Source organism: Pongo abelii, chromosome 13, assembly GCF_028885655.2.
Source record: "Pongo abelii isolate AG06213 chromosome 13, NHGRI_mPonAbe1-v2.0_pri, whole genome shotgun sequence".
NCBI classification, from domain to species: domain Eukaryota; kingdom Metazoa; phylum Chordata; class Mammalia; order Primates; family Hominidae; genus Pongo; species Pongo abelii.
In genome coordinates, this window is record NC_071998.2 from 61,017,484 (window position 1) to 61,043,719 (window position 26,236).

A 26,236-nucleotide genomic window follows, 5' to 3' on the forward strand; every position below is an offset into this window, starting at 1 on the left:
TTGTACTTACATGTCAAGGGACTGTTCTAAGTGCTTTAGATGTTTTAACACATTTAATCTTCATTAAATCCTACAAAATCGGAACTACTATTATCGGCATCTTAAGAAAACTGTGGACAGAAGGGGAAATTAAGTTGTTTGAGGGCACACGGTAAGAGGTGCAGATGGGATTCCCACCCAGGCTGTCTGTCTGATTCCAAAGTCCATGCTTGTCACCACTAAGCTGTTTTCTGCAAGGTTAAAAATAATATAGAGCTGTATAAAATATATGAATAGAAATGATTTTTGCATGCCTCAGTTATTTTTGGGGGGAGAGAATTTTTCTCTTTTCCTAACATTGATAAATTTGAATTTTTACTTCATTGAAAACATCTAATATTTATATTTCAATAATATCCTATCTTTTCTCAAGACCACACTTTAAAGTGGTAGTTTCCGAATGGTGGCAATTTTATCTCACAAGGGGACATTTAGCAATGTCTGGAGACATTTTGATTGATTGTCATAGTTGGGGGATGAAGAGTTGCCACTGAGTAGAAGCCAGGGATGCTGTAAAACATGCTACCTGTTGGGGACAGCCCCCACAATGAAGAATTATCCTTCCCTAAATGTCAATAGCACTGAAGTAGAAAAACCCAGCTTTAAAGTCAATGTTAAGTGTTAGCACACAGCACCACATGAAAAGCACCTCATCTGGTCATTTGAGTCATTTTGGCCTCAGATTCAGATTATCCTGTTGCTGACTCAAATGACTGCTACGCAGCTGGTTGTGGAAAGGGCTAAAAATACAGATGCACTATCCTTCATCTGGCACAGTTCCACCGTGGCTGGAAAGAATCGGAGATGACCTGGGCCAAAAGCTCATCTTAAAAAAAAAAAAAAATCACTGAACCGTAGAAGTAGAGAACCAATAATTGAACCATTTCTACCATATCAGGAGGTCATTTCAGGGACAATCCACTCTTTTGTAGGCAGAAAATATTTACAGGATGTGAATATTAAACAATATTTGCCATGATTGTAGGTTGCCTTTGAGTAGTTTTTGCTGCTGTGGTTTGCATATTGTTAATTGTGTTGGAACAAGAAGGGTTGTTTGATGACACTAGCAGACTGTGAGTAGTTACACATGCACACACACACACACTACCTTCTTTAGTGGTGTTACTTCCACACTCTCCTCACTCCTTACCCACCAAAAGTACCCCCAAATCCAGGACTGGCAACTAAAATGGGCAACTGTGATCTAGCCCTTATCTATTCAAAACAAGGAAGTATTTAGGAAAAGAACATCTACTTTCTTGTTAGGCAAGACTCATACTCATCTCACCTCTATTTCTGTTTGCTTGTTAGTTCTCACCTCCACCATTTCCTTTATTTTCTGAGAGGAGGCAAAATGTGGCCTGTGAAAGCTGCCTAACAAACGCCACAAATCTTGCAAAGCTATTGAAAAAGCAAGGTCACAGAACTTTCACTCCTGTGTGTGGCACTTACGACTTGCAGAGAAAACCACACAGATGCATGAGAAATGGACGTTGGCTCCTTGTGGCCATCCACTAGGAAGGAGAAAAGGAAATGTGCTTACTGTGTAGAACCAGAACTTCACGATGGGTGCATTGTAGAATTCATAGATTTTTCTGCCGAGGGGGATTAACCGGTGCCTGCTCTGAACTTCCTCTTCATCCTTCTTCCTGGAGGACTCCCCGTTGTTTCGTCCCAACATTGCCTATGTTGGAAGAGAATCGATACCATCATGACAGGGCTCTGGAGAGCATGTTGTTCAATGTGCTCACTTTACAGATGAGGAAAGGACGCTCATAGAACCTAAGAACCCAAGGCCCCAGAGATTTAGAGGTTGTACCTTTCCTAAGAGTGCATTTGCACTACACGTATAATCTGTGAATACCCTTTGCCTGAGATGGAAGGCCTTGGGTGTATTTCTTGACCATTCTCTTGTCTTCCACCCTGGGACTTCTAGAAGATGTGGGTTATAGACGATACCCAGAGTCCAGAGAGGAAGAAAGAGTGTAGCCTGGGAAGACCAGGCTTCAGGAATCTATTCTTCCTCCCCACCTGCTCTCTTTCTATATATCATGAAACAGGCTAGATCTGGGTTCAAATTCTGTCTCTTCAGATGATAATGACCCTTAAGTCAAAGGTAAATTGGACCAGCATACCTAATTTATCCAAAGGTTGTGAATACTCAAGAGGTAAATTATCTGCTGTGCCTGCAATTAGTTAGGTTAGTGATATGGTTTGGCTCTGTGTCCCCACCCAACTCTCATCTTGAATTGTAATCCCCACAAGTCAAGGGAGGGACCTGGTGGGAGGTGACTGGATCATGGGGGCAGTTTCCCCCATGCTGTTCTCGTGATAGTGAGTTCTCATGAGAACTGATGGTTTTAAAGTGTAGCACTTCCTCGGTCTGTCACTCTCCCTCTCCTGCCACCATGTAAGACGTGCCTTGCTTCCCCTTTGCCTTCCACCATGATTGTAAGTTTCCCAAGGTCTCTTCAGCCATGCAGAACTGTGAGTCAATTAAACCTCTTTTGTTTATAAATTACCCAGTCTCAGATGGTATCTTTATGGCCATGTGAAAACGGGACTAATACAGTTAGGGACATCTCCCTGACCGTTAGGCATGTGCCTTGGTTCCCTGATTTTAAACACTGTAAATCCTGAATTACTGCTGGTACTAATTTTATGGCAGTTCCTGTGAACACTGCCTTCCTCTGCAACTACGTGGGACTAGGGGAAGGATTCCATTCAGGCCTGACCTGGAGAGGTCCTCATCTCCAAGCTGCTGGAAATTTCCTTGAGAACAGAATCATTTCCTTTTCATTCATGACAACAGTAGCAGTGACAACTATAATGATTTAACTGAGAAAGAGTTCCAGGCCCTGGGTCACTCAGATGGGAGACTGAATCCTAACTCAGACACTTCAAATTGGTGGCACCATGGGAAATGTTTTTAACCACTCTGAGACTTAGTTTCTTTAACTGTAAAATGAGGGTAATAAAGTACTCACTATAGGGTTGGCCTACAAGTCAGGTAGCAACTGGCACTTAATAAGTGCTCAGTAAACACTAGCTAGGCTTTAAAGTGAACTGAGACCTTCTTAGACACTCTTGACTAAAATGATCTAGTTGAGATCACTCACTCACTAGAACAAAAAAGTGTTATTAGAATCTATAACAGCATAATTTCTTGACTTAATTTGACATAATTTCTTGACTTAATTCTTCAGTACTGTTCTAACACAAAGCTAGTTTCACATAGTTTGGAGATTTTTATTACATGTGAAGACAGGGTAAGATTTTATAACTGCTCAGGACTGACAAGGATTTGGGGCAAGACAGAGTACTGGGAACGAGCTTAAAGTTGAGAGAGCTTATTATAGAAACAATGCATTAGTTTTGAAGTTGAGGATAGAGACAATTCTAGATAATTCTGGCTTAAAACCACTTTACCTAAAGTATACAAATATTAGTTTCAACTACTTGGTTCATTACCTCAAATATCCACTTTACTCAACTATGTAATAATCACAAGTGATTGACCTGTAACCAATGGGATTTCTGGAGAAAGTAACTTCCATTACTTTGTGGACTCTGGCTGGAAAAGTCCGTTGGGTTAATAAAGTTAGATTCCACATTAAGACTTATTGAAGTGTGTATTTTCATCAGTGAGTGGAGTAAATCTTTCTGATGGACATGGCACACTAGACTGTGATAGAGTTCTATAAATATTGATCATTGACCTCGAGAAACTCTGAGGTTACATGACATTTGGCTGTCTATAATTTATGTAACATAATTATCATGCCTCTGTTCTGCTTATTTTTATGCTTGAGAATCTAATGCTAGTTGGGGACACAATGAGATGAGAGTAAAGACAGCTAGAAGGTTTTTAGGCATCTTGGAGAGTGGCATTTTGGGGTAACTTCTGGGGATGGTGACTTTCCCAACAGAGCTATAGACATGCCCTGGGTCTGTGGACTTGTGGGGACTTTATTAGGCAAAGTGGAGACATTTATCCAGCACTGCATTCAAAACAAAAACAAAAACCTGTTTTGCCTTTATTATTCAGATATATTCCAGTATGAATGCATTTGTAAAAGGCTTGTCTTTCATGGGTTTAAGTAAAGCATTTTTGACATTTCATTAATTCTAGCCTAAGCAGCTTAACTTGTGATTTTGTTTATGTCTTTTCTCTGTATTCAGACATTTCCTTTGACATTCCTTAAAGCAGAATCTAACAGGGTCAAATATAGACAAAACTGCACAGCATGATTTGAGAATCTATGCTGGCTAGACACAGATGTCAAGGCTGAGAAAGTTCTTTTGAGGTGAACTAAACTACTAAAAGCTACAAAAATGGAGTGAATTGAGGTTGATATTTTCGTGTATCGTTTTGGAAGGGCCAAAGGAAAATGTCCCATTCCAAGAGAGGATATACTGGTTTAACACAGAAGCTCAAATATCAATCCCATAAAAGGAGGGGAGGTGCCAATGAGCTGCACTCTGCAGTTTTGTCCAAGTTCTGTCCACTGACCAGTGCCCGAGCAGTGACAGAATTTGCCATCAGAGTCAAGGGAAGGGTCCACTTTACAGACAACGGCTGTCCAGCCCTGAGTTTGCCAGGCCTCATGTCCTTTCCTTCTCCCTGCTGTTTCTGCCTGTGGAGAAGCAGCTCGGGCAGCAAAGCTCTTGCAGAACCTTCTACTGGGCTCTTAGTAAACAATGCCAGGGTCTATTCTCTTGTTACTAAACTTTGCTCTTAGTCTAGAGATGCATCTCTTATGGTGGCTTCTTGAAGGATCAGGTTCTCAAAGCTCTAGGCTGAGCAGGGGAAGCTACCTCCCTTTGCTTTCTTCCTTGAGACCCAACCAGAGAGAATGCTGATTCAGTTTCTGGATGTCTTCCTAGGATGTGTGCTGATGTCAGGACTGTGCCACACTTGACTTTGGAGGCTCATTCATCACTTTTGGATTCTTTCTGCTACATGGTGGACCAAATCGGCTGAGTGGCCACACTTGAGACTAGAGAGACATTCTCTCTCACCCTTAACCTACTGTCTAAAAGTGTGGCTGATGGAGTCTATATGCCTGGGTTCTAATCTTAGCTTTGCCATGAACAGGCTGGGTATCCTTGAGCAATTTAACCTCTATGAGTTTCAGCTTCCTCATTTGTAAAATGGGGATTAGGGCTGGGCGTGGTGGCTCACGCCTGTAATCCCAGCAGTATGGAAGGCCAAGGCTAGAGGACTGCTTGAAACCAGAAGTTCAAGATTAGCCTGGGCAATCTCTTAAAAAAAAAAAAAAAAAAAAAAAAAAAGGCCAGGTGTTGTGGTGTGCACGTGCATTCCCAGCTACTTGGGAGGCTGAGGTGGGAGGATCCCTTGAGCCCAGAAATTTGAGGTTACAATAAGCTATAATCACACCATTTTACTCCAGCCTGGGTGATAGAGTGAGACCCTGTCTCTAAAAATAAATAAATAAATAAAATGGGGATAATAATAGTGCCTATCTTGTGGGACTTTTGTGAGGATTCCATTAGTAAGTATGTGTAAAGCACTTAGCACTGTTAAAACAGTATTAGTTCACAGTGTGCCAGTCTCCAATATAAGTAGTTTACAGGCACACTTTTTACACTAGACAACTACTTGTGAGGTAGACAACATTATTGTTCCTGTGTTTGAGGTTATAAAATTGTGCCCAAGGTCACACAGCAAGTAGGAAATGGGGCAGGATTCTGGCTCCAGAGCACATGTTCAGCTGAAATATTCAATAAAGATTCAGTATTACTATTGCCAATTTTCTCCTAATGATCAAACTATTATATTTCATTCAGAGGACAAAATTATGGTGAGATTGTTAGGGAAGACAGTCATCTGTTACAGAGCTGAGCCGACTCCTCCACAGATTTTTATACAAATCCTCAAACTGAAACAAAAGTTGGCCTTTCATTCAGTAAGTCAGGGATTGTGTCTGCAAATAGATCTTTAGGAAAAGCCTACTGGAAGGAAATATTGTTTACCTGCAGGAGAAACAATTCACACTGCTGTCCTACTAGGATAATAATGCAAAGGCCTTTTGTCACCTGAGCAAAACTAATTTGTGATTTCACCCCTTATAGCTTCTGGGTCACTACAGCAACGGTCATTGGTGGGGGTGGTGAGGGAGGGTGAGGCACATTGAGAAAGTCCTTATGGAGCTATTGCTTGATGACTTCCAAGCTATGAAGCCTTGTTTGTCCCTTTAACAGAATGTGATATTTTTAGCCTCTGCATATGAGCCAGTGGCAGTCACGCTGCTCAGGCGGGGGTTGCAAGAAGCTGTCCCATGTCCAGCTGCCCCCTTCCCTCTGCAGAACAAAGCCTCTATGCTCTATAATTATACCAGGAAGAGCTAATAAAAGCTTTGCATACAAACCTCAAAATTCAATTAGTGCTGTAATTGTGAGCCTGACCCTGAAGACAGATACAGGCTTAGCTTCTGATCCGCAGAATGGTACCAGCTCAGTGAAGCTGGCTGCTCTCAAATCATGGATTCCCTTTCATTCTCTGTGTGCTGAGACAGACACATCATCTGGTTGTTCAAAAAGCTTTGCTTGTTTGGAAAATGTAGAGTGTCTTGCTTTAGAATTTCACTGGTTTGTCCTGCACCACTAGCTGGCTGCAAGATTTCACATATGGGTGGACCCTACGGTCATGTTATTTACACTTTTCCAATACTCTGGTCTCAATACTGAAATGAAAGCACTCCATGATTAAACTTGGTGGAAGGCTGGGAACAGATGTCTGACCTAAGGAGTTACTGAATCTTGAGCATATCGGTGGGACAAGTGGATAAGGAATTCTGCCCACAGAGAATAACTGTGCAGTGTTTTCTTACTGTGAGCTCCATGTCCTCTTCCTCCTTTTCCTTTGTGGGCTTCTCTGGTTCTTCTGCCTCCTTCTCTTGGAGGTGGATTTCCTGGGCCTGAGACATATAGGGCATGTCGTCTTTGTTCTTGAACTCCAAGCTGAGAATTGAAGGAGGAAGTAGAATTCCCAGAATTACCTAAAGTAATAATAATGATAATAATAATAATCACATTTAAAGGATTAAGATTAGGGTGGTTGTTTAGAATCAGAGAGCCTGAGGTGTGGGGTATAAGAGTGTGTGTGTGTGTGTACACGTGCACACACAGTTGTTATATGCTCTGTGGGGGACGTGGACATCTGAGTAACTAACATATTAACATATTAATACTAAGAGGATCATTTTGTCCCATCTAGGAAATATTTTGCACAGCTCAGTCTCATTTTTGGAGGAAAAAAGCATTTTGCCCAAATTTGTCTTACCCAATTAACACCCACTTTGCATGTGGGTAACAGAGGAAAAAGAGACTCTATTTAAGGCAAAAGTGGGAAAGAATTCAGATTTACATTTAGCCATTAGACAGCCCTTGATTTTGACTGTGAAATCAATTCATACATCTGTCCATTGGCATTTTTTTTTTTTTTTTTGCTAATGTGTCAAGTGGAGTGGATTATGTGTTATCTGATTATCTCTGTAAAAAAAAATGCTGTCCTAAGTTGACCTTGAAAGAATACATGTAGGAAAGCATTTAATTCATTTTAGGGCACCTTCCTGGTATTTGCTACGAGAACAGCAGAAACACACACACACACGCACACACACACACACACCCCAGTGGGCTCCGTATGCGCTGAGAGAGTCCCCTTACACACAAACCCCGGGGGAAGCCAGCACCGTATTTCTCTCATGTATAAACATCATGCATAAATCTATGCAAGGACACTAAATACAGAAGCCTTTCTTCTGAGAGGGTCGTCTCATTCTTCAGAATGAACATGTGTGTTTCTGCATGATAATACTGACGTCTGACTGTATTCCCCAAGTCCTCTCTCACCTCTTCTCTCAATCCTAAAACAATTTTGGGGCACAAGACTTCTGAAGATGAACCTCCTTGAAGAAACTGCTCCAAGGTGAGGGGCTAAGACCCCCCTGAAGGGTCAGTAAAAATGATCCTCAAGTAATGAGGCACGGACAGTCCTTGCTTGAATGCCCACAGGGACGCCAAAGTAGTTCAGGGAAAATGGCTGTGAATTAATGATGCTGAATTCTGGATGCCTGGCTGGCCTATGGAGGCTCAGGTGACATGCTGGCATCTTCAGAGGACATGACACCCTGTCCTCGGAGCTGAGAGCCGGCTTGGCTCCCTTCCTGAGGCCGGGCTTGGCGGTCACCAGCAGTGTGGCTATGGAGTGCCCATGACCCACATCACAGAACCTTTCTGTGACTCTAGACCAAGAGCCCACGGGAAAAGTGGTATGGAGAAGGGGTGTTGGTTCCATAAAAGGGTGGGTGTCAGGGGCAGGGGTGAGGTTGGGGAGGGGAGGAAATGGGAAATGGGGCCATATAGGTCAAAGAGAACAAAGTTGCAGATATGTAGGATGAGTATGTACCATACAGATGTAATGTACAATACGAGGACTCTAGCTGAAATATTGTACCGTATACTGGAAATTTGCTAAGAGAGTAGATTTTAGGTGCTCTTGCACACACAGGGAAGGGTAATGAGGCAAGATGATATGTTAATTTGCTTGACTAGAGTGACCATTTCACTATGTATATCAAAACATCATGTTGTGGCTAGGTGCCAGTGGTTCATGCCTGTAATCCCAGTACTTTGGGAGGCCAAAGCGGGTGGATCACTTGAGGTCAGGAGTTCAAGACCAGGCTGACCAACATGATGAAACCCCGTCTGTACTAGAAATACAAAAATTAGCCAGGCATGGTGGCTGGTGCCTATAATCCCAGCTACTCAGGAGGCTGAGGTAGGAGAATCGCTTGAACCTAGGAGGTGGAGGTTGCAGTGGCACTCCAGCCTGGGTGACAGAGTAAGACCTTGTTTCCAAAAAAAAACAAAAAAAACAAACACACACCCAAAAAACCCTCAAAAAACCCATCTTGTTGTATACCTTAAATTAAAACAAACAAAAAACTCCCCATATTCTTTCAATCTTCCATCTCCCCTTTTTTTCTTTCTTTTCCTTTTTCAGTTTCCTTGAAAAACACTGAAAAGAACATAAAAAAAGCAAACGCTATACACCATCCTATTTCCCTTAAAAACAGTAACATCTCTTTCACAGTCCATTCAACCTCAGAAGTAACCGCTGCGGACGATTTACTATGTGTCCTTCCTGGTTTTTATAGGATAATTTATACAGACATAACTAAACATAGACACATTAAAAATGGCCTCAGATTATATACAGTGGTCTGTGACTTGTTTTTCTTCATTTAAGAATAGATTAGGATTATCTAGCAACGGCTTTCCAAGTAAATCTATCTCAGTTTTATTTTAGTTTAAAAAGACCTCTCAAGCACATCTGGTAAGAGCCAATGTCTCTATGATATGACGCCAAGGAGGACCAGGGGTTCAGGCACCCTCTGCAGTGACAGGTGGCCTAGGTGGGGACTCCTGGTGCAGCTGGCTTTGCTCGTGCAAATGGTAGCCCCTGCAGTACCTGTGCGTGGCCATCCCCTTTGACTCCTCCGAAAAATATTAATGTCCAGGCATCCTCTATAGAGATGCTGATGCAGCAGGACCCAGGGAGAGGCCCCAGCCTCTATATGGAATAAACAAAACCAAGCAACACTCCACAGGATTCTGAGGCACAGTCAGGATTTAGAACCTCCCTCCTGAGATAAGAGGATGCCCAATCCCATGGCAGATTTTGGCTGGGAAAACTCTAAGCCACCCGCCGGTCCTCATAGCCAGGAGGGCCTTGTTGGGCGCACTGACCTTGAGGCCTGAGTTCTTGCGCATGCGGAGCCGGCCCATCCACATGTCAGTGAGCAGCATCTGGCTGCACGTGTGCGCGATGAAGTCGCGGTGTTTGGCAGCCACGGCAAGCTGCAGGCACGTGGCGTTGCTCCAGTTCTTCAGCTCATACGTCAGCAGTTTCATGGCCAGCTGTTCGTCCTGCTTGTAGGACTGGTCCAGGAGCTCCACAGCCAGCTGGCCAAAGTCTCTGAAAGACAGAATGGGTGGAAGAGTCCTTCAGGTCAGCTTGGAGACTTATAAAAGTGGACCTGCTGGCCAACCAGAAAATGGGGTCACTGGGTGATGTAGTTGTTTCATATGGGGTCTAGTCTGTTTGTAAATTCATCCAGCCAGCATCCACTAAGCATCTACTATGTGCCAGATACCATGTATAGAACTGGGGGTATAAGTCAAACAATACATGATCTCTGTACTCAGGCCCTCAGGTTCAGTCATATGAGTGTAGGAGGTGGAGCAAGCAATCAATAGAGTACAGTATGTCATTGTCTTCTTCTTTTTTTTTTTTTTGTTTTGAGACAGGGTCTCTCTCTGTTTCCCAGGCTGGAGTGCAGTGGAATGATCATGGCTTACTGCAGCCTTGACCCCGGGGCTCAAGAGATCCTCCCACCTTAGCTTCCTGAGTAGCTAGGACTACAGGGGTGCATCATCACACCCAGCTAATTTTTAATTTTTTTTTGGAGATGGGGTCTTGCTATGTGGCCCAGGCTGGTCTTAAACTTCTGGGCTCAAATGATCCACACACCTCATCCTCTCAAAGTGCTGGGATTACAGGCATGAGCCACTGCACCAGGCAGTGTGTCCTGTTAAATGTGTCAAACTTCAGTTCAAATTCCAGCCTTGCCACCACAAATGTGTGATCTTGGATAGGTTACTTAAATTCTCTCAGCCCCATTTTTCCTAGCTGAAAGAAGTGCATAACTATGGGGCCTACCTCATGGGGAAGTTGAGAGGATGAAATGTTCCATGTTTCTATAGGTACCACCATCTGTGGCACTGTGCACAATAAAGGGGAATTGTTTGTGTCCATCCTGTGTGTGCATCTCTGGGATGATACTGACTTCCCTTAAAGTTCTGAGTAGCTCAGACCCTCCAGCACTGGGAGCCCACCTTTCCTCCTCTCCCCCTGACCAGCCCATTTTGCTGGGTAGACCCACCTGGAATTGTGATTCAGCTCCTGGGAAATGTCGTCAACCATGTCGTTCTCAGAGGCCTCATGAGCCATGGCTTTGCAGAGCTTGCAGGCCACCAGGGCCTTGGCCATGGCCTCCTCACCGTGCTGCCAGAAGAACAGGGCCATCTTCTGCCGCTTCATGAGGACAGCCCACACCATGAGCTCGTGGAAAGGGAAGGGGAAGTGGTTGATCTCAGGATCATCCAAGTCAATGTCCACCTCTTCTTCACGTTTCTTGGTTGTCTTTCTTCCTCGCCTCAAGGGAATATCATCCTGTAATTACAGGGAAATCACACAGGCTGAATTAGAAATGAATTGGTTCATTTCAGCAAGTAGCAGTTGTATATCTTCTCCCAGCTAGCTCTGGGATCAATACTGAAATGAACTAGGCCAGCTCCTGTCCTAAAAGAACTCACAAGCTCATCCATGCCCAACTTTAAAACGAGTGATGATAAATGCATAAGCATAGCGCTGAAGTGAACATGTCAGTGTTACACTCTGATTTAAAAAATAATTTTTTAATGGGCCATTTTCTTTCTTTTTACTTCTGTTCATTTATTTCTTCAAAAGGTAATGTTTGTACCTAATGATGGACAGCACTACCCTTTTTGCTGAAAGGATAAGGACATTCTAGATTTTAATTTGCATATATGACAGTAACCACATGAACAAAAGATGGCAAATGGATAATTTATCTCAAGTTTCTGAATACCTATTAGATGCATTTCTGAAGTAGTTCTGGCCTTTGGACCTGTCACCATTTTTAAACACTCATGAATAGATTTTGATTACTAGAATTTATGTGCTTCCTTGGTTTTCAGGTTAGTATTTCAAATAGGATTTTTTTTTTGTTTGCATTGCAGATATAACCTCATGGTGGAACTTTCAAAGGTGCCGTGAGCAACCCTTATGATACATTATATATATATATTATTATATATATATAATATATACATACTATAGTATGTAGTATGTATAGTATTACACATTATATATACTATATATAATATATATATTTTATATATAGTATATATATTATGTGTATATACACTATATATTATTTTATATATATACCATATATATAGCATATATATAATGGGTAATAAAGAGAATAAATCATTGCACTAATAATTTGGACAAACACTTACCTCCATTCCCAGCAGTTTCAAGGCTTTGGGCTGTTAAAAAAAATGTTGTGAACAAAGTTAGATCAGTTAGATCTTTCTTTCATAAAGGTAAGAAGAGTCCTATTATATAATTTTTGTTTTGTTTTGTTTTGTTTTTCTTGAGACAAGGTCTCACTTTGTCACCTGGGTTGGAGTGCAGAGGCATGATCATGGTTCACTGCAGCCTCAACCTCCTGGGCTCAAGTGATTCTCCTACTTCAGTGCCCCACGTAGCTGAGAGTACAGGTGCATGTTACCACGCTTGGCTAAGTTTTAAAAATGTTTTGTAGAGATGGGGTCTCACTATGTTGCCAGGCTGGTCTCAAACTCTTGGGCTCAAGTGGTCCTCCCACCTCAGCCTCCCAAAGTACTGGGATTATAGGCATGAGCCACCACACCCAGCCTCCAAGAGTCCTATTATATTTTAAACAGGTAATAGAGGAACACTATTGTACCATATAGCATTTATTTTATTTTGCTAAATAAAACGCCACAAGAAAAACTGATTTATAGAAATTCCAAGAGAATTTTGGATTTGGTGAATTTAATGAATCTACAGAAAATGAGGAAACTAGCCAGGCATAATGAGATTGCCTGAGAATAGAGCCTGCAGGTTTATAATGTCTTTTGTGAACCAAGATTTCTTTCACCTTCTATAACCATCTTGCTTGGCTGACACCTTCACAACATGTAGTATTTGACAAGTGCTTTGGTCTGAATGTTTTTGCCTCCCAAATTCATATGTTGATATTCTAATTCCAAAGGTGATGGTATTAGGGGGGACACTTTTTGGGAGGTGATTAGATCAAGAGAGAAGAACCCTCAGGAATGGGATTAGTACCCTTATAAAAGAGGCTCAATGCAGCTCATTCACCCTTCTACTGGATGAGGACACGGTGAGAAGGTGTCACTATGAATGAGGAAGCAGGCTGTCATCAGACACTAAATCTGCTGGTCCCTAGATATTGGACTTCCTACCCTCCAGAACTGTGAGAGATGAATTTCTGTTGTTATAAGACATCCTGCTGATGGTATTTTGTTGTAGCAGCCTGAACAGACAAAGACAAATGAACAAGGAAACCTTCAATCAAGCAGAATGAATCATGTATTTCTCAAACCTCTGAAAAGCCTCTATTATCTGGAGACTTGGGATATTATTCAGAAATATATTAATATGTTTAGATTTTTTACGCTGGCCATTTCCTTGTGCTGCTGCATATCAGGGCAAGGGCGAGTGGGGCCAGAGGGCCTGTGCTGATGGTGGCAAAGGTGCTTAATAGCATGGAAAGTGTCAGCACACAGGAAGCATCATTGGCCATGCTGGGAATGTGCAAAACAGGCACAGGCTGCGTCGGAGAGAAAAGGCAACTCAGAAGAACACAGACCCTGATCTATATTTAACAGGAGGTAATACAAAATTACAACCCGGGGGCCAGGAATAACAATTTTAAGCTTTTAAATATTTCAGAATGGTTGGGCGCCATCTTGAAAGTTATTTGAGTAAATGGTAAGGGTACGGCACTTACAGTTCCTCCAAATTGTATTTGACTATTCATGTTAGAACAGCTGAAACCGAATCTCTCTCTCTCTCTCTCTCTCTCTCTCATTTTTCTCTCTTTCAGCTTCTAAAATGACTACTAGGCTAATATCTATTTCATTTTTTTCTTATTTATAGTTATTGGTATTTTTAAAAAAATTCTGTTATATATATTTTTTCATTTTCAAACAAATCCCTGTTGTTAAATTTTAGGTGTTTTCAAAGTTCTTTACTAGTTCCACAAAATGCTTTCAGAATCAGGAAAAAACTTGGTTAAATATAAAAATCATGGCTCCACACAGTGGCTCACGCCTGTAATCCCAGCAGTTTGGGAGGCCAAGGCGGCAGGTGGATCACCTGAGGTCAAGAGTTTAAGACCAGCCTGGCCAACATGGTGAAACCCCTTCTCTACTAAAAAATACAAAAAATAGCTGAGTGTAGTGGCACGTGCCTGTAATCCCGGCTACTCTGGAGGCTGAGGTAGGAGAATTGCTTGAACCTGGGAGGTGGAGGTTGTAGTGAGCTGAGATCACACCACTGCACTCCAGTCTGGGCAACAGGGTGAGACTGCGTCTCAAAAAAAAAAAAAAGAAAAAAAGAAAAAATCATGCCCACTACCAGCTAGGGCAGCAGTTCTCAGAATGTGACCCATGGGTCATGAGGGTCCCTGAAACATTTTGAGAGGGTGTGTAAAGTCAAAGCTATTTTCATAATAGTACTAAGATGTAATTGGGTTTGGCACCATCTTGACATTTGTACTGATGGTGCAAAAGCAGTGGTGGGTAAAGCTGCTGCGTGCCTTGGCAAGAACAAAGGCAGCGGTACCCACCTTTACCAGATGTCATTAGACTCCAGTGTTACACATTTGCAGAAAGCAAATGCAACCGTTTTACTTAAGAATGGCCTTGTTAAGGTCTAAAAAACGATTAACTTTATTAAATCCTTAACCTTGATTAACTGTCTTTTTACTGTTCTGTGGGATGAAATGGGAAGTATGCCCCTAAAATAGTTCTGCTGTATACTGAACTATTATGGGTTGTTCTGAGGAAATGCACTTATGTGATTGTCTGGATTGTATTACAGCCACTTAAAAAAATTTTTACTTGAAGGACTGATTGGCAGATGGACTGAGGTTATGTAGACTTGGACCTTTGGCAGATGTTTCTGGAATGACCAAAGGTGAGGCTGTTATTTCAAGGAAGACAACTGATGGTATTTGTTGCCAATGACAAAATTCAAACTTTTAAGAAAAAAATTGGGATTTTGGAAAACTTGTATCTACTCCCCCACCCCCATCATGACTTTGACAGCTTTTCAGTACTGAAAGACATTTCCCATGAGATGGAGGTGATACTAATGAAATTGTATAATAAAATGTGTCAATATTTGGAAGAGCTGCATACCTTAACAAACCAATAATTTTCCATGACCAATCTATGATGTTACAAGATCCATCAAAGTACAAGATAGACCATTGGATTTTACTTTGTTATTATTTTATTGTATTGTTTTAGAGTCAGAGTCTCACTATGTTGTCCAGGTTGCAGGGCAGGGGCTACTCACAGGCACTATAATAGTATACTACAGCCTCGAACTCCTGGGCTCAAGGGAGTCTCCTGCCTCAGCCCCCTTAGTAGCTGGGACCATGGCTGGCTAGACTAGTGAATTTCAATGTAACAGAATTTGAAAAGTTCACTTACATGGTTTTAGATTTCATCTTGCAACTCATTTTAAAGAAACTGTTACTTATTAAATTTTGGTGTAGTATCAAAAAAAGGATATTTACAATTATATGTAAAGAGGGTTAAAATACTCCTTCCTTTGATATATTTGCTATGTTTGTCATATATTTTTGTAGGGTCAGATTTTCTTTATATACTTCAACCAGAATGTCCTACAATAGACTGAATCCACAAGTAGATTTCTAGCCCTCTTCTATTAAGCTGGACATTACAGAAATTTGCAAAAGATAAAAAATGCTCCTATTATGAATTTACTCTTTGTTTTTGAAAATACATTTTTGTTTGTAAACGTGTTCTTTATGTTAACATATAATGGGAGTCCTATGTTTAACTTAAAATGGATTAAATATTTTTAGAGTCTCCATTTAAATTTCTAACATGGTAAATAAATACCGATAGGTAGAATTCCCATAGATAAAAGCTCCTTGAGGTTCTCATCAATTTTTAAAGGTATAAAGACCCAAAACCTGGAAAACTGCTGAGTTTAATAATCTCAATGATAAGATTAATTTGAATTTCATTACTTTTCTTTGTTTAGGATCACTCTCAGCGCAATTTTCTGATTTTAATTCCCCTCGGAGACAAAGAAGCCACAACCCAAATCCCATACACCCTAGTCCTCCCAGGAGGGGCCCCGAATTTGCAGCCAGCCTCACCCTCTTGGGGCCGAAGAGGTTGTGGTAGAGGGTCCGGAAGCGCTTGCGCGTGTAGTTGCAGCGATAAGCCCCGCCCATCAGGTACTCGATCACCAGGCCGATGTCAATCAGGCTGATTCTGTAGTCTGGGGGCAGGTTCCCCTATCAGGGTAGAATGAAACAAACAGACAAATCCAAAAGACAACGTGGTTTACTAGGGATTCTAGTTCACGTATTCTGTAACTAGAGTAAAAAAAAATAATGAAAAAAGAAACATATGAATGTATTATTATGCTGGTTAATTAATTCACCTTAAAATAGATCCAACCGAAACCTGGATACTCTCGCTTGGAAAGAAGACATAAGTTAAATAAGAAGATGCAGTAATCGTCGGCAATAATAGAAAATCAAAATATTTATTCAAGTCTTCAGCTGGGGAGAAAAAAACACCAGTGTAGAAGAAAGAAACACAAGGCTAGACACGGCAAATGCTATCACTCCCAGGCACTAGGAACTAGGTTTTCCCAGATGCTCCCCAAGCCCCCCTTTCTGCCTCTGACCCAGGCCTGTTACCACTCTCTTGATATCATTTGGTTTCTACCACCCATTAAAGGAAGACTCCTTTCAGAAGATGAGTGTCATTACCAGAGCCTCCATCAGCTGGGATTTTAGGACTCAGGTCTCCTTTAATACAAAACCTCTATCCATAATTTTAAAAAATTGACACTTTTTTCATAAAAGAGAAATATTTAGGGAGGGGATTTTGGGTGTCAGGATGAGGTTGTATATGAACATCCCTTGCATTTAAAGAGAAGGGGGAGAGATATTGGAGAAGACATTTTTATCAATGGAGTATTTATTTTTCTAGAATTAAGGAGTTTTTTTTCATTTTTTCTTTTAAAGAGAGTAACATTTCTTAAAGATCTAGAGTTATGGTGTCTTTTTTAGCTGTTTGCCATCTATACATGCAAAAATAGTAAAGATTTTCTTATTATTTACTCATTACTGCTTTCTACTTCTAAAGTTTAGGTTCTTAAGAAAATTTTTACTGTTAGGTCAAGGGAGAGTTAGTTCCATTTGTGAGAAAGTCTGAGCGCATAGTGAATTCCAAAGGTTATGATTAATCCACTCTCACTGCCTGGTGTAGCTCCTTCTTGCAGGAGAGCGCTCTATACCATGAATGGCTGGGTGTCACACTGCTTAGGAAGCCTCATGCCCTTAAATCTATTTGGGACAGACACGAGGGGCTCCATCCACTTTTGTCCTTAATGAAGGACCCACCCAGGATGCTGTGTGAGATTTCTGCCACTTCACAGAAGACGTTCATTATGTATAGTGGTGGTTTTCCAACTTTGGTGGCATCAGAATACCCTGGGGAACTTGGTGACATTACAAACGGCTGGACTTTGTCTCACCTACTTCAATGTATCGGGGCCTCTGTGTCCTTTCCTAGCTCCTCAGGTGATTCTGATGCACACTCAAGTTTGTCAAACTGCTTGTCTACTCAGTAAGTTTCTGGTGGTAGTGGTAGATTAGGCAGCAGAACTGGGAAATTCATAGTGTCAAAAGCTAATTGCTTTCAGTCAGAAATTAATTAAAATTTTTTTGCTAACCCGAGGGTAGGTTTTCAGTTGTCCTTACTCAGCTTTTCTATGGGCAACTGCATCCATTTGAAGGTTTTGGGATTCAGGATTAGAGGTATCCCACTGCATCCTATCATTAAACCTATAGCTTTATGTTTCTTGTTTGATTTATCTTCATATCCTCAGAGCCTCTTATAATATGCCTGGCATATGGTGGGCACTCAGAGTGTTTTTGTTGAAAATGTTAACCAGTAAAACAGTGAAATTAATTGATGTTGTTGGGATCAAGTCTGGGTTTGGGTTTTTTAGTATTATGTTCTCAGTAACAAAACCAAGTAGCCATAATCTGTTATTCATCCCTGGTTGGAATAGCACTAGTTCACTATGGAAATCTGCTTTGAAATACAGGTAATGCTGTATCTGGAATTCAGTGGCTATCCTCAATGGGGTGAGAACAAAGGGATAGTAATTGAAGCACCAGCCTCAAGCATATAAGACTCCATTGCTGCTTTTTTTTTTTGAGACAGAGTTTCACTCTTGTTGCCCAAGCTGGAGTGCAATGGCGTGATCTGGGCTCACTGCAACCTCTGTCTCCTGGGTTCAAGTGATTCTCCTGCCTCAGCCTCCCGAGTAGCTTGGACTACAGGTGTATGCCACCATGCCCAGCTAATTTTTGTATTTTTAGTAGAGACAGGGTTTTGCCATGTTGGCCAGGCTAGTCTCGAACTCCTGACCTCAGGTGATCCTCCCGCCTCGGCCTCCCAAAGCGCTGGGATTACAGGCGTAAGCCACCATGCCCAGCCCATTGCTGCTTTTTAGACTTCTTGCTGTCCCCAGAATTAGCTCCCACCCCATCCCACTGGGTTCTACCTCTCCCTTGGCTTGGGGTACATGGCAGGCTTGGGCATCTAACTGGAGCCAGCCAGGCAAAATGGGGCTGTGTGAAGGGCATCATATATGAGGTGGAACATTTTGAGACACAGACCCCTTCCGTCCTCGACCTTGGCCCTCCACAGCCTAATCTGGCATCCATTTGATGAGCTGAATAGTCCCTTCACAAAAATGGCCTCTACCCCCCTCAGAATTTCAAAATCTCCTTTGTTTGAAGATTATCTTTATCCATCTAACTGAATCAGCAAGCTAAGCTATCCTCAGGCTAAAAAAGACCAATTGTCTGACTTCTTTATGCAGAGCATGGCAAAAAATATTAAAAAGGGAGCTCAGAGAAAGTTTTAAGATAGTAACTTTTCATGTATTAGCCTTCCCATAAAATTAAACTGAGTTTAAAAATAGTACTAATGCAACCACTTTTCTCCATTATTTTGGGGCAGGCTAACAAGGCCACAGTTTCTGTATGCTTTGGCTCTCCTGGACTGTTAGGTGAGGCTGTTATTTAAAGAGTAGAAGAGTCTCAGAGACTGGACTGGCCTGGGTAAGCCTCATTCATAGCCACAGGGCTCCTATGGGGATGACCGCCCGAGGATGCCCACCCATCGTGTCATTTTCCCTGGCAGGGTGAGGAGGAAGCACACTAGTTTCCAGTCAGCTGCCCTGGGCTTCTATATGTCCTTTGGCCAGCAGACACTTTCCCTGAAGCTCTCAGATTTCTTTCCAGTGAAAGGGGTTTGAACTCCATGGCCTTTATGGTCTGCAATGTTCAAAGGCCAGGTTTCAGGAAAATCCTCAAAGGACTTTTTGTGATGCTATAAAAAGGCAATCAGAGCAGATCTATAAATTTGTGCCTAGTTTTAATCTTGTAGGAATTTAAAAAATTTTAAATGTGGGCTCACGCCTGTAATCTTAGCACTTTGGGAGGCCAAGGTGGGTGGATTGCCTGAGCTCAGGACTTTGAGACCAGCCTGGGCAACATGGTGAAACCCCGTCTCTACTAAAATACAAAAAATTAGCGGGGCATGGTGGCATGCACATGTAGTCTCAGCTACTCAGGAGGCTGAGGCAGGAGAATCGCTTGAACCCGGGAGGCAGATGTTGAAGTGAGCTGAGATTGCACCACTGCACTCCAGTCTGGGCGACAGAGCAAGACTCTGTCTTAAAAAAAAAAAAAAAAAAATTAAAATGTGGGTAATACCAAGCCTAACACCTATGTATTTTGCTTTGAGAAACTTAGGTAAGCATCAGTTAGAATTCTAAAAATAAGACACCAATATTGCTTGAAGACCAATACTGAAAGGGAATATTTATGCTTTCAAGGTGTCTTTGGGAGTTGTCAGGAAAGTGATTATAGTAAAATTCAAAATCAATAAACATTTAAGGGGCAAATAGAACATTTTTAGAAAATTGCTATATCCATAAAGGACTTTTAGCGGTATATATTGGCAAGAAGGTGCTAGGATCTTCTCATATAAAGCTTGATTCTTTCAGAATGATTTATGTTTGGTCAGCCCTGAAAGAGGATAAATGATTCCATGACCACTGAGGGGGCTTGCGTTCTGTTTGATCACAAGGGGGTGATATTTAACTAACCGAAACCAATGAGAATTCCTCCCTCCCCAGCAGCATTTTCCTGCCTCTTCCGTTTTTTTGTTTTTTTTTTTTTTTTTTGCTTTTTCTTTTCTTTTGAGACGGAGTTTCACTCTTGTCACCCAGGCTGGAGTGCAATGGTGTGATCTCGACTCACTGCAACCTCCGCCTCCCGGGTTCAAGTGATTCTCCTGCCTCAGTCTCCAGAGTAGCTGGGATTACAGGCATGTGCCATCATGCCCAGCTAATTTTTTTGTATTTTTAGGAGAGATGGGGTTTCACCATGATGGTCAGGCTGGTCTCGAACTCCTGACCTCAGGTGATCCACTCATCTCGGCCTCCCAAAGTGTTGGGATTACAGGCATGAGCCACTGCTATAAAACATGTATGGTATATGTATGTTTTATATATACTATAAGGCCATATAAACAAACCCAGAGTGGATGAAGGATTAGGCACTAAGGAGTGAGTCAGATGCTCTCCTGTAAGTGATATTTGGAGGAGTGAAAATTTAACAAGTAATGTGTTTGCATTCAGCCTGCAAGGCTGGATCGCATCTGTTTCTTCACAGAGATTTTAGGGAGCAAAGAAGTTAGGGAATTACTTTTACCTTTCTTACTAGGAAGAGTGGAAACCTTCTTGGGGAGGAAGAAATCGATTTTATAACATGAATAAAATTGAGTACAATTTAGGCCCCTTGGGATAGGTGTCCTGCGTGGACTCTGAGGGGGATGGCAGCCTCAGTGCATGATACTAAGCTGGGCCAATGGCCTTCACTGGAACCTGTGGATGTCACAGATGATGCATTTGCATTGCTTCTCCTAGGATGGGTATTGCCAGGTAGAGGGGAACTTATGGATACTCATTCAGAGAGCAGCCAGCAACATGACCCCATAGAGGAAACAGCTCTGGGTTGGGCCATGGCCCTGACCCCATGTGACCCTGGCCAGATCACTTCCTCTCTCTGTACCTTGGTTTATGCTGTGAAAATAGGTGGCTTGGACACAATAACTTCTAAGATTCTGTCTATTTCTAAAAATCCAACTGTATGACCACTACCTGGCAGGCTGCTCTTACTCCTTTCGGCCCACTGGCCAAAGACCCTGTTCAGAGCTTCCAAGGTTGATGTAGCTTCCAGTGATCCCCTGGAGTTTGGTTAATGGAACCAGAGGCTTGGAGACAAGGGATGGTAAAAGGATAGATGGGGATGGGGTGGTGCTCAGTGCATCCAGCTCCCCTGGAAAAAGCAGAGAAGGTGAGCAGTACCTCACATGCCAACAGGTAAAGTCCAAACACCTTCTGGAGGAGTCTTCCTTTGCTTGGGTCCTTTTCAAATTAGAAGTCAAAAAGGACACTGGAGGAACAGTCATTCTGCCTGCTGTTTCTATTCTAGCACTTCCCCCTCCCCCTTCGGTAATGACTTTGGTAATTGGTCAAGCCTGAACTATTATTTCCCATTTCATGCCTTAACAATGGGAGGTCATGTGATTCAAGTAATTTGCTAGACAGGCTTGGGTTCTATGGGTAGGTACGATTTGACAACTTGAAAATATTGTCTTCTTTTTTCATGCTATGAACTACTAACCTGAAGCTAAGGTTTACTTCATGCCATGCATAAGGAAACCTTTTAATTAAAAGCATAGTTTAAATTCACTTATTAGATCTGCTCTTCAAAATGACTGGAGTTTTTCAGATGTCAGCTCATGATGTCACTATCAGATCTCAACTGTTTAGGAAAACTGTTTTCCTTTGAAACTCATAACAAGCCTTCAAAACAAGATTGGTTCCTTCTGATATACATAAGATATAAAAAGATTGCTGGTTATCAGGTTTACCAAGGAAGTGTGAAGAGAAGACTCCCATGGGACAGTTTGTATAATAAAGAAAAGTGGACTGCAGTTGGTGTGAGTAATCACCCGGTAGGGGCTTCATCTGGTGAGAGCTCAGGGGAAAAGAGGACATCACCCCAATGTACAGCCCCTTAACATGGCAATATATCGGGCAACCAATCCTCTGAAATATAATAATGCTTTTGCAGATTTCCATGCATTTAGCAGATGGGATTATGCAAATGTCCTTTCCTTACCCAAAGTGTGTCTGAAATGCCTTTTTTTTTTTTTTTTTTTTTTTGCATTCTGAAAAGCTCTGGGTCTTAATTCCCATGTAAATGAACTTTAAATTATCATAATTTCACCACTACTTCCACATAACACTCAAATAGCATCCTCTTTTGGTGGGGAAGGATAGTATAGGTAATTTGAAGTATTAGCACATTTAAGAAAGGAAAAAACTACTTTAAAACATACAGAGGCACAAATTGAGCAGACAGCTACTAAAATGGCAGGTTATATTCCACAGAAAAGCAGACAGACTTGGGCCACTCTGGTTTAATATGAGAGCATTGGTACATTCAATGGATTTATGCATGAAAATAGTTCAGGGAACTGGGTTGGTTTAAAACAATTTAAATTTCTGATTAATGCTGAAGTGCCACTCTTTTTACCTCATTGCTCCTAGATTGTTCCCTTGATATAAATAATTTGAGATTTCAAAACAAGCTTGGGAGCAATTCCCCACATTCAGTTCTGTTGGTCTCAAAGAAGAGGTGAATTGGAGATGTCATGCTGATTGACTTATGATGGTCTGATAATTCCTCAATGCATTCCTTTGATTCTTAAGAGTTATTTACATATAATGTTACAGATGTATTATCAAACACTATGCTTAAGGTCTAGGACTGTGTTCCTAACTCATGAATAGCATTTTGTACCAGAGTTAATAACTTATTCATTAATTTTGTCCAGGTCAAATATATATGCACACATATATTTCCCCCCATAATTGTAAAGAAGAAAGCACACATTAATTATTATTATGTTCCTTAATTTTGAAAATTGCTTTAAGTTCCCAAGATTTTCTTAGCATTTTAACTCTAGTTTTGTAGCCTTTGATTATCTTATTGGCCTAAATTGCTGGAAGTCACTTGAAACCACCTGAAAGTCACCTGAAACCACCTGAAAATTGCTGAAAGTCACCTGAGAAAGTTGTGCACCAATGTTAATTTCTCGCTTGTTCCCTTCTTCCCCAAACACAAAACAAACAAAACTCTTCATTTTCAGCTCCCTTAATCCATATAACATAAAATGTAGGCACTGCAACTCCTGTGACTACCATTGTTCATCTTTCTTGCTCTCCCATCATCAGATACTTACCTTAGTCCTGGAAATAATGCATTCTGCATTTCCTGCTTCTACTTTTTCCCAAGGGAAGAAATTAAACATTGGCTTTCTGTGTCTCCCTGTCTTATTGGCAGTCTCTTTTTCCAGGTAAAAGGATAAATTATTTCTAGACCAGTTCAGTACTATTCTTGGTCATTTGTTATCATTTTTTCCAAGTTACTAAATTTGCAAGTAAATGGTAAATGCATGCTTATATAATGATTTTCTTGCTCTAATATTTGTATCATACTTAAAAGGAAAGAAAAAAGCTGCTTTTATTCCTTCTTCCTCCCAAATTCTTACCATCCTGTTCTTTCTTGTTAGTCTATATTATTTTTCAGGTACATCTTTAGCTGAGAAGCTACAAAAAACCCTACCTTAGAGATACTTTACATGCCTTCTAATCTTACAAGTGACGTGAGCAAATGCAAAAGGCAGCTCAAGGGATTTCAGAAAAGAGAAAACAATATTGCAAAGCAGAGTCCTATGGGGAAAAGAAAGTAATGAGAGGGATTTTAATAATTTATACTCAGTGAAATCTAACTGCAAAAATCCCTTTGAAAATTAGACAAGACATTATTGCTGGGAGGCTGGGTCATTGAATTGGATGACCGACTCTTTTTAAAGGTTTGAGTTGGTGATGACTGGGATTGAGGGACAAAGGCATAGCTGTCTCTTTAGAAAACCTCACAATTCCTTCAGGGACAGAAATTAACTTAAGGTGAAGGAGAGAATACCCCAAGTCATTACTTTAGAAAAACTCAAAACATTTGCTTGAACATGAGCAACAACTATCTTGCTGAAGAAGACACATCGAATGTGTCTACTTCTAATCTTCTGAGTTTAGTTTTCAGGCAATTTTAAGCCAGGATGAATTAGACAAAACTGGAAGTTTCAAAGGAAAGAGAAATGGGTTTGTCGAGGGTAGATCTACTATGATGGCATGGAATGGGTAGACCAGTGAAAGACACAATCTCAGGAAAGTGGTTGTCGAGTTGGGAGTACAGATTGCATAGTGTTTTCCCCTCTTGTTTTGAAAGAACTACAGGCTTCACCCACTCAAGCAGATGAAAAATCCTTCATTAAAGTGGTATAGAGATGGGAGGCAAGTTTGCAAGGGCCAAAGGACGGAGATTTTGATTTTTTGTGTGTTATTTTTATATCCTTTACTCATTCTTAGCAAAGGTCCAGCAGGTGAATAGGTACATTATAAGTAGCCCCAAGGCCTTTGCTTGGCCTTTCAAAGGAAAAATAAAAAAGTAGTTACAGGATGCCTAAGAGCAATTCTAGCCAATCACTTCCTGTGAGATGAAGAAATCATACTGTATTTTTGACTTCACTTTGTAGCTTTCTCTGAATATGTCCTGTGGACTTTGGTGAAGAATTGTTACCAAGTGGTGATAGTGGGCAAATGTGTGCATACATGTATGGGCACATATGTATGGGGTGGGGGCAGTGCCATCTTCTGTTTTATTTTTTGGAATTAAAACATCACTTTCTGGGATGGGTTTAAGGGTTCAGAACTCAAGCTACCTCTGAAGGAGATAATATGGGGCAAAAGAACAAGCACTTGGCTAAGATTAAACAGAATCTCCCTATACTTCATTCTTCTTGTCTTTAAATGGGAATAAAACTATATTATAATAATAAAATAATTTTTTGATGGAATCTCGCTCTGTTGTTCAGGCTGGAGTACAGTGGCGTGATCTCGGCTCACTGCAGCCTCCACCTCCCGGGTTCAAGTGATTCTCCTGCCTCAGCCTCCCAAGTAGCTGAGCTTACAGGCGCATGCCACCATGCCCAGCTAATTTTTGTATTTTTAGTAGAGGCAGGGTTTCACCATGTTAACCAGACCAGGCTGGCCTTGAACTTGACCTTAGGTGATCCACCCACCTTGGGCCTCCAAAGTGCTGGGATTACAGGCACGAGTCTCTGTGCCTAGCCTGTAATAATAAAATAATAATTCTATTTCATAGAATTGTTGTGAAGATTAAATGAATTAAGATGCACTGAAAGTTTGCAGCAATGCTGTGTACCTAGTCATCACTAGCTCATGACTATTATTATTTTATCATTAATAAAAGGAACTGAACTTTAAACCTAGCTCTTCACTAACTGCCAATATAGCTCTCATCTCCTTGTAGTTCGGCTTCCTCATCTGTAAAGTGAAAATAATTCTACCTGATCCATACCTACCAACATTTTTTTCCCATCCAATGAGATGAAAAGTGTGAAAAAATATTCTGGAAAAAATAGAATGTTAGAAGAATGGAATGCATATTTATGTTTTAGTCCCCGTTTTTAGAAAATTTGGAGCTATGCTTACTTACTACACTCTATGTAATGCTAGATGTGACATTGTGTCAGGAGCTGGTGAATGAAGATTTACTCTTGTGGTCAGTCAGGCAGCATGGAAACCAGCTCCCCAAACAGTGAGGGGCATATGGAAAAATACATGTAATGGCATAAATCCACTTGGCACGGGGAAAGCCGAGAGTTCTGCTACCCAAAAGCATTATGTCCACCAAAAGCATCTAAAAGCACGGCGATTGGAGATAATACCACAGCTGCATCATGAACAGAAGCATCAGAGTTAAAAGACACACACACACACACACACACACACACACACACACACACAGTTCTGAAATGAGTGGCGCCTGATAGGGACAGGAATACTCTGGCAGCTCATGCAAAACGGAGGCACTCTCTAATCACAGAAAGCAGTCAAGACAGGGCCTCCGACCTGCAGTCGAGAGGGTTCTTACCTTTTTGACATCCCTGACCAAGTGGTACAATGTATTTGAGGGCCCATGTCTCTGAAAACAATAAAGAAGAATCAAAC

The 26,236-nt window shown here is 41.3% G+C and overlaps 1 protein-coding gene across 11 annotated transcripts in view; it reads right to left on the minus strand.

The window, feature by feature from the left end:
- Positions 1 to 26,236, minus strand: part of TRPM3 (transient receptor potential cation channel subfamily M member 3) — a 585,468-nt gene that overhangs the window by 80,281 nt on the left and 478,951 nt on the right. For 7 of the 11 annotated variants that reach the window (XM_024252049.3, XM_024252055.3, XM_054520036.2 and 4 more), the window contains 7 exons: positions 26,160 to 26,210; positions 16,131 to 16,271; positions 12,178 to 12,207; positions 11,013 to 11,302; positions 9,817 to 10,045; positions 6,894 to 7,061; positions 1,583 to 1,723 (listed from right to left, as the gene is read on the minus strand). In XM_024252049.3, the coding sequence (XP_024107817.3) occupies positions 1,583 to 1,723; positions 6,894 to 7,061; positions 9,817 to 10,045; positions 11,013 to 11,302; positions 12,178 to 12,207; positions 16,131 to 16,271; positions 26,160 to 26,210 (1,050 nt within the window). The remainder of the gene's footprint in view (positions 1 to 1,582; positions 1,724 to 6,893; positions 7,062 to 9,816; positions 10,046 to 11,012; positions 11,303 to 12,177; positions 12,208 to 16,130; positions 16,272 to 26,159; positions 26,211 to 26,236) is intronic. The other 4 variants (XM_024252051.3, XM_024252058.3, XM_054520037.2 and 1 more) reach the window with 1 other exon arrangement.